This window comes from Pogona vitticeps, chromosome 2, assembly GCF_051106095.1.
Source record: "Pogona vitticeps strain Pit_001003342236 chromosome 2, PviZW2.1, whole genome shotgun sequence".
NCBI lineage: Eukaryota > Metazoa > Chordata > Lepidosauria > Squamata > Agamidae > Pogona > Pogona vitticeps.
Window position 1 is genome coordinate 228,793,116 of NC_135784.1, and position 12,022 is coordinate 228,805,137.

Genomic DNA, 12,022 nt, shown 5'->3' on the forward strand with positions numbered 1-12,022 from the left:
TTCAGTATTAAATGTAAAGACCACTGACTAAAGAGTAACAGGAACTGCTCAAGTGTGTTTCTGTCTCATTCTGTTAGATCACTTTCTGCTCCCCACACCAGCTGCCATTCTCCCACTTTGCTATATAATCTCTGATACACTTAATCATAATTTCTTCTACAGCCACGTATCACATCCATACTGATAATACTGATGTGAAGCATGTAGTAAACTCGGTATGTTCAATCTATCCTTTTTGTTCACAGGAATATTCCAAATTAGGGAACAAGGAGACTGGCATGTTTAACCTGCTTGTAAAAAGAGACTACAAAACAAATAATAATTCAATGGAATATGTCACTTACAGTACATTAATAATCACATCACAGCAGGATTAGAAATGTTTCAAGATACGAAGACTTGGCAAATCCATTATTAATTTCATCTAAAGAGGAACCAATGAAATGAATTGGGCTCACTACTTACATGCCCCACTGATTCCAATGGGACTATTCTAATTAGGACTAAGAATTGATACAGTCCCTGCAGAAAAAAGGGAGGGGTCAGATTAAAAAAAAGTGAACATGTGAAAGGAAAGAACTTCCTCTATTTTCCCCTTTTCTCACAGGTTTTTACACCTACAAGAACCGTACATGACACACATAATCACAACCAATTACTTGAGTTAATCTGTCATAACAATCATTAGCATGTTTCTGTTAACATTGTATCAGTCTTTTTTTAACTGTAGGAAGCATCTCCACATAGCATCTGGGGGGTGAGATCTAAAGAAAATAGAAAACCACATGCTTCCTTAGCATTGCAAACAGCAGATACATAATTTCTCATATGTAAATCTTGGGAAGGCAAAAAAAAAATCAAACACTGACAGAATAAAAACTATGAGAAGCAGTGTGCTGTAGTGGCTAGAGTTTCAGACTAGGATTCAGGGAACCTGGGTTCAATTCTCAGTCAGCCAAACCTCAGTCACAATGATTTAAACCCTGGGCATACTCTGAAAACCCTTTCGGGGTTAGTATAAACCAAAAGCGATTTGACGGGACCTAAGGAAACACAATCAAAACGATGTATTTCATTCTATGCAATATTTTTTAAATATCCTTTTCCAGTTTTCTGATGCCTGATGCATATTTCTTTCTGAATTAAAACTCGATACATATGTTACTCATACTCTAAAGAAGTTTTATTTTCATGCAAGGCCTGAACACACCAACTGATCCAGAAATTCAATGGGCAGCCTTCTGTGTTGCTGACTATATTGGATAAGAGAGTTTTTCTTTCATTCACAGACTTCTTGTAGCACACTAGCAGCTCTCTCATCATATATCAATTAGTCCTGGCACAGTTTTTGTACTACTGTGGTAAACTATACATTCAAAAACATTTAGATGAACAGTCACAGGCTGCTAATACAGTGGTGCCTCGCAAGACGGGCGCTCCGTTTAACGACAAATCCGCATTATGAGGCTTTTGCGATCGCAAAAGCAATCGCAAAACGCCGTTTTGAATGGGGGGATTTCGCAGCGCGATGATCGGTTCCATTTTGGGAACCAATTTTCGCTTCCTGACTATCAAAACAGCTGATCGTCAGGTTTTCAAAATGGCCACCGAATGCTCAAAATGGCTCCCCGCTGTGTTTAGGAGCCATTTTTCGCTGCACAGGCACCCGAAAATGGCTGCCCCTATGGAGGATCTTCACTGGACGGTGAGTTCTTAGCTGATTGGAACACATTAACCAGGTTTTTATGTGTTTCAATGGCTTTTTATTTTTGCTTTACGTTTTCGTTCTACAGCGATTTCGCTGGAACGAATTAACGTCGTAATGCAAGGCACCATTGTACATGGTTCAGTTCTGGAAATCTGGAGGGAATCAATCTATGGGAGTGGAACTCTTATTTTTAAATAGCACCTCAAATAGCCCTGTTATTATATTGACATTTTTGTTCAAATGCATGATCACAAAAATGTGCCCAATTCCGCCCTAAATTAGGTAATCTCTTCTAATATGATCAAAAACAGAAGAAAAGGGGAGTTGCTGTTTATGTAAAAACTTCCAAAGAATCAAAATTTATCTACGCAGGTCAAGAGGGAAGAATCCTAATGGTGGAAACAGAAGTCAACAATAGTAAAACACTGTTAGTTGCTATATATACTCCAAATGAAGCACAAGAAATGTTCTATAGAAGACTTTATAATCTTTTGATGGAGAAAAACTATCAAAATATTTGCCTAATTGGAGATTTTAATGCTATAGTTGCTCAAACAAAGGATTATAAAAAGAACCACAAAGGGAAAAGCAAAAGATGGATATGACCTAAAATGTTTTTTCTAATGGCAGAATAGTTGGGCTTAGAAGATACCTGGCGTGGACATAATGGAGAAAAACTACAATACACATTTTACTTGAACCGACATAGATCTTGGTCTAGAATCGACATGATATGGACAATGATGGATTTGAGGTCAGGAATTGATGAAATGAATATACAAACAAGCACATGGATGGATCACAATCCACTTAAAATCATTTGGAAAGAAAGGAGAAAACAAAAGGGAAGATGGACCCTTAACATAGCAATTTTGAAAGAACAAGACTTCCTAGATAAAGTTTAAAAAGAAATGCAACATTAAAGAAAACAAAATACAGCATTCTTCATTGCAGGTGATATGGGATGAAGCTAAGGCAGTATTCCATGGCTTTATGATTTCATATATAATTAAAAGAAATAAAAAGAGAAAACAAGGAGAAGAACATAAAAGATTGGAATTAGAACTTCAAAATAACCCTAACAACAAAGTGGTGAAAAAGGTTTTTATAAAGAATATACAACATTTAACAAAGTATTACTTACTACAGAAGAAAAACAAATTCAAAAATTGTATAAATTTGTACTGCCATTGGGATACACAAGATGAAGAAATTAAAGATACAATGTTAAAATGGTCTAAAAACTTTGGCTATAATATGGAATTAGAAAAATGGCAACAACTTTGGTCAAAAAATTATAAGGTAAGATTAACAATTTCCTACAAAGAAAATTTATATAAAATGTTTTATAGATGGCATTTGTCACCAGCTAGACTTGCAAAAATGTTCCCAAGTAATGTCAAACAAGTGTTGGAAATGTAAAAATCATGAAGGAAGTTATTATCATGTATGGTGGACTTGTTACAGAGCAAAAAGTCATTGGGCTAAAATCCACATGTGGATTAAGCAAATGTCAAAACAGGAAATAGAATTTAAACCGGAAATATTTTTGTTAGGACTACTACCAAATACTGTAGATATACAAAGCTATTATTTAATACTACATGTTTTGACAGCAGCTAGTTTAATATGGGCACAGGTCTGGAAAGATGAAAATCCACCAAATGATGATATGATCATTAAAAAAATATTAGAAAGTGCAGAAATGGATAGAGTAACTAAGAGGTTAAAGGGAGAAGAATCACATTTTTATTTAAACTGGAACTTTTTTTATAATTGGTGGAAAGTAAAAGTGCCGCAGTAAAGGAACAGAAAATGAAATAAAAAGTGAGATGTCATAGATAGGATCTCATCAGAAGAATTATTCCAATATACAAGATTGCTTTTAGATTGAGTCTTAGACCCTTTTTTGCATTTAGATTATCTTTGTTTATTGTTCAAGGGTTAGAGATTCTTACAGTTTATGCTTACTGTTTAAATGCACATTGTGTTATATACAGTGGTGCCTCGCAAGACGAATTTAATTCATCCCGCGGTTAATGTTATCTTGCGAAAAACTCATCTTGCAAAATGCGTTTTCCCATAGGAATGGATTGAAATCTAATTAATGTGTTCCTATGGGCAAAAAAAGTCAGAACAAAGTCAAATTTGGTTTACAAACGGTTTATTAAGTGCTCTTTAAAGCCATACATATTGTCCAGATGATTTTAAAAATTTCAATCAAAAACTTTAACTTTTTAAACATCATAGAAAAACATTTAAAAATCAGCAAACGTGAGGCAGGAACAAAAAATGGAAAACATTTGTCTTGCGAAGCACAGCCATAGGAACATTTGTTTTGTGAGTCATCAACCCCATTGCCAAAACCATTTGTCTTGCAAGTTTTTTGTCCTGCGAGGCATTTGTCTTGCGAGGCACCACTGTATCTATATTTTTAAATCCTTTGTTGGAAAATTTTAAAAAAATTAAAAAGAAAGAAAATGTGCCCAATTCCATTACAAAGAGATCCAAAGATTATAATTTTGATGTTTTGTGAAATGTAGGTATATTTGGGAAAGCAAAAGCAGTCTTTAGAAATGTTCTGTTTGATGTGCTTTTCCTGTCACATTTCTAAAAGGCCCTCTTCCTTTTTTTCTTTTTTTTTTTAATGGCTGGTGATGAATGTAAAGCACTGAATGATGGGGCTTAATCTTCACCCTTCTCCTCTTACTGAAGACTCTCTCAAGTCCTCAAGAGAAAGGACTTAGTTACATTAGTGTCAGCATAATTCTGTTAAGGGCTTTGTGTATCAATGGTGACTTTTTCTTAAAAGCAAGAAAAGTCCTTATATTTCCATTCATATTTGCAATCTTTTGTATGAGGAATAATCCATTTCAGAAATGAATGATAGACCAAAATAAATAAACAAAATTAGTCAATAGCCGTGACACAATTACTTGGTTTGGCAAACTTGATTGAGGTAGTAATGGATCTCTTTTTGCTGCTCTTAACTTCCATAGCTTACAGACTGGGTTAATGGAACACTACTATGTATCCCACTGAACTGTGTCACTGGACATAAACACATTGGATATTTTGGAGATGGCACAGAACATGAACAGACACATATTTGTACCCGTAATAAGTCCTGTGGACATTTCAGAAATATAGTACAATCCAAAGTCTAAGAGATCAGTTACTGGATAAATAAAAGCCATCCAGGACTTGATCCTGAAATAATATGCTGACCTGGTCAGTATCAAACAAATTTGGCTAAATGAGACAGAGGAGGGCAAATCTTTCTCATCTTTGTCCACCTAGGTTCTCTCTGCAGCAGGAAGTAAGCTTGGAGGCACAGAAGAAGAATTCCAGTTGTATACCATAATTTCAACCCCCTGTAGCGTTCAGCCCTGCCCTCACCTGTCCGTCACAGCTGAGCAGTGGAACAGCAGCCAATGAGGAGACGGAAAGTGGTGCAAAAGGGGGAGGAGCTGGGATATAAATAAGGGTGTATGAGGTATGTGGTGGAGATTGTGTGAGAGGAGAGAGGAGAGAGAGAGGAGAGATCTGAGAGAGAAGGCAGTGTGTTAATGAGTCAGTGAGAGCAGGGTCTGTGTATTAGAAAGTTCAGTGATTGAAAGAAATTGATTATCTGCTTGTGATTTACTTATTTCTTTTATGTAATCAAATAAACATGTTTAAGTTTTAAAGTAAATACAAGTGTCAGTGAATATTTGGTATTGGATCAGCAATACCTGGTGGCAGCTACTTGAGAAGAGGAGTGAGCACATACTGGAGGCCTGAGTTGTTAGAGGCTTCAGTGTGCCCGCTACACCCCTTACCAGTTCTTATGTTTCACTTGTCTGAGTTCAGATTGATGAATCTGAAAACAAGTGTCCAAGACTGAACTGGGATTCTAACTATTCTGTACTATCTATTCTGATGCAAAACACTCTCCTTTGCTGAGCTAGCCAGAGTAGTCCCAGGGGTGGTGTTGGAATTCCTGTACCTTGTTATGGTGAGGGGGCTTCAACATTTACACAGAGGATATTTATTTATTTATTTATTTATTTATTTATTTATTTATTTATTTATTTATTTATTTATTTATTTATTTATTTATTTATTTATTTATTTATTTATTTTCTAGACCCCCAGACTCAATGAAATACTACTCGGAGCAGTTTACATAATTAAGAAAAACATACAAACTAAAATAATAAAAAATGCACAGATAATAGTACAAACAAACAAAAACAAAAACAGGAAGGCGACCAAGGATTGCTGCATATGGCTTAGGTGAACCAAATTTTATAAACCATAATATTATAATAAAATATCCATTAATATAATATAATGATCCATCACAGCTCTTCTTATGAGACAAACAAAATACTTTCAGAATTTCATATTTTTTTCACTATATTGGGGACCATCATCAAATGTGAATGATAATTATCCGTAGAGAATTATTAACTTTTCACAGATAAGACACAGGCATCGTAATGAGAATCCTAAAAAGAAGAACTCATGAATCAACTCCATTGATTTAAGCCTTTTAAACTGCATGTAATCACTGCATTGAGCACATGTTAATGTAACATTCAAAATACATGCTGCAAACAGAAACAATGTTTTCCCTGTCTTGGGTGATGACAAGGAAGAAACATAAACTTTTAGGAGCGAGGGGGTGGCTGCTATTTTACTTAACCTACTCTTTCTCCTTGCAATTATTATTATTATTATTATTATTATTATTATTATTATTATTATTATTATTATTATTATTATTATTATTATTATTATTATTATTATTATTATTATTATTTTTATTTTTATTTTTATTTTTATTTATTTATTTATTTATTTATTTATTTATTTATTTATTTAATTAATTAATTAATTTATATCCCGCCTATCTAGTCGTGGTGGACTACTCTAGGCGGCCAACAACAGAGATAAAATACAATAACATAAAACAGCATAATTACAACAACAATTAAAAATAGGGAAACAATAAAGGAGAGAAGAAAATCAAAAGTAATCTGGAGAGAAGGCCTGCCGAAACATCCAAGTCTTTAATAGGTTCTTAAAATCAAAATATGAATACACATGAAATGCTGGTCTGTCTTGCACACATGCAATTGCAAACTACAGTACACTGAAATAGTGCAGCGGCTAAAGCAAAAGCAGAAAACCTTTGCTATCTTTGTGAGTTAGCCGAACAAGGAAACAGATTAGAGAAATAGCTTCTTCAATACACAGCAACATTGCCTTTGCAAAGAATTTGATGAATAAGTTCTCCCAGTGGCACTAACACCTGATAGGCACATTGCACGGATTAGAAAGGCAGTTCGAAAAAGTCACCCCAGTTACTGATGCTAGAGGTATATTATCAAATGAAAACACAGAAAAATTTCTCTAAGGAATCTGAGAGTTCTTTGGTGCTTCCTTCAAACAATTATACGTTGTTCTGTACTATCTTAGAAGTACTGAGGCATATCCAGACCTGATTACATTTCTTCTTAGCTCCAAATCAGCAACCCGACTTGGATGGTAAGCAGTTTCTCTTCTTTCCCACTGCTCAAGCACTGATCCAGAGGCAAACAAAGAAGCAGATCCTGCTAAAGAATAATATGCTCCCATTTGTGCAGTATCCTGATGCCCCTTAACTAAGGCATTCTCAATCATTAATATGAATTTTATAGAATTCCAAACCAAAGGAGTAGCATTTCAGAGGGTCATAGCAGGAATTCAGCTGCATTGCTTCGTTTATCACCAGTGGGATGTGAACAGCTAAATCCCTCACATACTGCTTTGAAAATGTCCCACTTCGGGTGTTATTTTTCCAAAAAGGCATTAGACCTTTCATAAGTAAGGACTTAGTAAGGGAAATAGGATAATCTCTGCTAATAACATTTGAAGGGCAAATTTGCTTTCTGAAAAAAAAATGTAAGAGGAGGCAGAGATCAATATGCATTATCTATGAGAAACATAAAATGCATTATTTTGATTGCATACTTCCTAGTATACCCTGCTCTCTGCTCAGGCCATTTCTTGATATTGTAGGATTGCCGCACACTGGCCTAGGCTGGAAACCATAACTCTGCCCAATCCCTCTCTTCATCTTTCAGTATCTTACACAGTGACACTGCAGGGAGCCAAAACAAAATCTTAAATATTTTTGCACACAGCATGATCTTAATCTTCCATACTTCTAATGCAAGCTTTATCTCTGCAATTAGACAAGTACTATTTATCTGTTTGTACTATATGCCAAATAAGGACACTGGAACCAAGCAACATGCTTGTGGTCCTTTTTATCCATTAACAATCTTCTTGGCTGCAATAGTTATTCTCTTTACACCTGTTCTTCACTTTCAGAAAAACTCATAATTCCTACTTCCAAATGGAACACCATGTTCAAAATCTGATGCTGCTAGTCCTACCATGGGAATGAAATACCTTATCTGTTTTATACTAGAATCCAAATATTGACCTGACTGTTTTACAGTATGTGCCAATGACATTCTCACTGCATGCAACTGTAATGCTAAAGTCTTGTATATAAGAATGCATACAAAACTTCAATAAAAGTCCATCTTTCCCAAAAAGACACCTATCTAAATACAAAAGAAGAGATCCCAGGAAAATATGACGGAGGCAGACAAAAAATTGTCCAATAGATAGAGAGGGGTCTTGGCTGCCAAATCTATCTGGTGACGACTTAATAGCCAAATGAACACACACAAACATACACACAGCAAATATCTAAAGGAGTATGGTTTATCCATCAGAGACAAATTGCATAAACTGTCAGATAGTGCCTAAGACTCAAGAACACAATTCATCAATAATATATATAAAGAAGTACCAAATTCTGTGTCAATATAACAATTCAGCAGCCAATAGAAACAAAATCCTCAGTGAATAATTTGAATAAAATTGTATACGATTTTGGGCAGCTGTGTGCTGGCTCCAAGGTTAATAGCAAGCTCCCAGCCTGGTGAATGCCTTAATGATTTGACATTTACTCTTTCATCTCTTTTTTCATATTTTTAAACATCTGAAACAGGATGCATAAATGGTTTTTGTTTGGTTGTTTTACAACACAGAAAGGAAGGAAGCCTCAAGAATACATTTGCTACTGCCACAATCTGGCAATCTCTGACTGATTTAATGGAGCCTGAAGAATTTGACAGGAGGTCTAGCATTAGGCCAGGGCTGAACACTCTCTGGATTAGGAAGTGTAAAGGGACCGGCCACAAAATCAGAATGCATACAGGCTCGGCAACACATAAGAGAAGACTGTCATTTCATAGTTGCAGAAGAAAGAGGTTTATAGTCCCAGGCAAGAGTATCTTCGTTTTTAATGCCATCTTAAGACAATCATGCACCAAATGTGTGTTATGAAATGCTGTAAACAATGCCAATTTTCCTTTTTCATTTAGTATCATTCAATAATGGAATCTTACAGATGCAAAATCAAGAGATGTAACCATGTAACTGTACTATATTCATGTGAACCATTCTGTCTGTTACATATTTAAATAGACTTTTTTAAAAAATTCATCAAGGAAATTTATTATATTATCTTAGAGATGTGCTACAATATGTGCAACTCCCACTCTAATATCTTTTATTAAAGCGTATTTCTTATTTAATTAAAAGACTTTAGAAGATTAGTTTTGATTCATTTGGTGAAATGGTAGATACTAATTAGAACAAACAAGGCTGTGAAGCCCCTGAGAAAGCAACAATTCTTTGCAGGAAGAAATAACAAACATGAACAGAATATTAAGTTAATTATCCAAGTTGAAAGGTCAAAAGAAATAGTTCAATTTTAGTTACTTAGCTAAAAAAAATTCATTTCTGAAAATACTTACCACAATATCTTCAGGGAAAGTGTCCCGGCTGAAGGAACCATCATCAAACATGACTTCATAGAACACTTGAGATGTAACTTCTATTACTCTGCAGCTATAGTATCGTGTATTCCTATGTTTTGCTATGACTGTTTGCCCAACTGAGACAGCTTTCTCGAAGGGTTTGGTTTTCTTAAAAAGCAAGGATTAAACACATAAAGTCATTTCAAGCACTGTGCTTGTTACACTGTGTTAACTCTATAGAAAGGTTTCTGTTGTAGCCAATAATGTGGGGAAACCATTGTTTATAGAATTCTGTAAGACTTTCAAAAATATTTACACAAGTTTCTAGTTGAGATTCACATTGGGCAATATGTAAGGATGACACATTCATAAGTTTTGGACTGCAACTCCCAGAATTCACTAAGAATTCTCACAAGCAGAATTCTGGGAGATGCAGGCAAAAACCTGCAGCTTACATAGCAACTTTCATTAGCTATACTGTACATAGGTCTCTGTTGCTATTGCTTGCCATTCAAGAAGAAGGAAACTGTCTTTGTGCTACCTGGGAGTCACAATGTCTCATGGGATAGGCTGTTCTTTAAGAGGTACCATTTATAGATCCTAATGGACAGTGAAATTGCCCATCCCAGGAAACCTTGTGACTCCCCAGCAACACCTCGTCAGTTTCCTTCTTCCTCAAAAGTGAACAATGGTGGCCCACATCGAATAATCAAAGCTGTTCTATGAACTGCAATATTTTGGCTATATCTTCCAGAATTCTTCCTGGGGGAGTATCTGGCAAATTCTGGGAACTACAGTCCACAAAATCTGAAAATCCCATTCCCAGTAATATGTATGGCATTAAGTGTTTTATTGATGTTTTAAAAGTGCTTTTAAAAGCCATCCATTTGGAAGATACAGTGGCAGATTTCACTCATGGCCTCTCCTCTCCCAGTTTACCTCCTCCTCAGCCCTCCTTTTATCTGCTATAAAGCCTTCTTCAAGGAGAAAATATTTGTGTCAAAGTATACAATCCAGGGAGCACATAATTAGAAGAAGGCATTCCTTCCATGTCGGAAACATCAGTTGTGACAGCAAGAGCTTTTCACATATCCTGTTTTATGCAAATAAGATAAAAGGTATACAAGAATTAAGTAACACAAATACTTACCACAGTTTGACTGATTTTGTGCCTGAAACATGTGATGTAGACAACATAAGGCCAGTCATCTGGTTCCATCAGCACTCCCGCAGCATGGGCACATGTAACGTGGAATGAAGCTGGACATCGTCCATAGGAACATTGGATGCAGGCACCAGATATTTTCTTAATCCTTTGTCTGCAGAAGATACATTTCTACAGGCATAAAATAAAATTCACAATGGATTTGGCTTTAAATACCTGTCCTTCTAAGTTGTTTAGTTGCTTATGCGTTTTTCAGGTTTTAATCCAGAGAAATTTACTATCAAGGATATGAGAAGATGTACATCTTGAGGAAACTGAACAAATTAGTACATCAGTAATTGTTTGAGTTTAGTGAAAAAGCAATTTGTTCTATACACTAAATTACGTTGGGGGATTTTTAAAGCTAGTGTTGTCATTTGTTGGTGTAATATTAGGGCCATGATTTGAGAAGAATAAAGGAAGCCTTTCTACCAGCTGTTCAATGTCTGAATACACACACACACACACACACGCACACACACACACACACACACACACACACACACACACACACACACACGTCATATTTTAATTATACTTCCACATTTTATTTGATATGGAGAGGGGACAAAGAAATTGATCATTAATTTCAGAAATCTCCAGCTTTATATGAGGAAGTCTGGATGGTGCAGATTTTGCTGTCAAACATAATGCTACAGGACAGTGGTTCCCAACCTTGGGTAATTTGGAATACAATTCCCAGAAACCCCAGCCAGCACAGCTAGTGGTGTAGGGTTCTGGGAGCTCCAGTCCAAGAACACCTGGGTTACCCAAGGTTGGGAACCACAGCTACAAGATGATTTGCAAATGTTAAAATTCTATTCACTTCCCTAAGCTCTGCTAAGTCTCAGAATCAAACTAAATGCTACAAAGAGCTCATTGTTCAAAATGACCGTTCATGGATAAGTCAGTGGTTTAGGTATCTCTCTGCAGAGGCAGAGGCTGGGGATTTGATTCCTCACTGTGCCTTCTGTGAGCAGAGCCAGCCTGTGAGTAGAACCAGTCTTGGGCAAGCTGCATAGTCTCAAGATGCCCCCAGAAGAAGGGAATTGTAAACCACTTCTGAGCATTCTCTACCTGGAAAACTTCAAAAGGGTCTACATAAATCAGCACATCGTTGTTAAGTGTTAGAGGATGTTTCATTGTCAACAAACAAGCTTCTCTGATTGTTCGCTCCACATTAATAAGGCTGGAGTGTTTTCATTGTTGTGAGTTAAAACATGGGCTTTTTTCACATTACTG

The 12,022-nt window shown here is 35.9% G+C and overlaps 1 protein-coding gene across 20 annotated transcripts in view; it reads right to left on the minus strand.

The window, feature by feature from the left end:
• KDM4C (lysine demethylase 4C) overlaps window positions 1-12,022 on the minus strand; it is a 345,084-nt gene that overhangs the window by 47,082 nt on the left and 285,980 nt on the right. For 17 of the 20 annotated variants that reach the window (XR_013541488.1, XR_013541487.1, XM_072992136.2 and 14 more), the window contains 2 exons: window positions 10,727-10,912; window positions 9,574-9,744 (listed from right to left, as the gene is read on the minus strand). Coding sequence is in view for 15 of the 20 variants with exons in the window: in XM_072992136.2 (XP_072848237.2) it covers window positions 9,574-9,744; window positions 10,727-10,912 (357 nt within the window). In the remaining 5 variants the exon portion in view is untranslated. Of the gene's footprint in view, window positions 1-9,573; window positions 9,745-10,726; window positions 10,913-12,022 lie in introns of those variants that run through there. The other 3 variants (XR_013541486.1, XR_013541491.1, XR_013541490.1) reach the window with 1 other exon arrangement.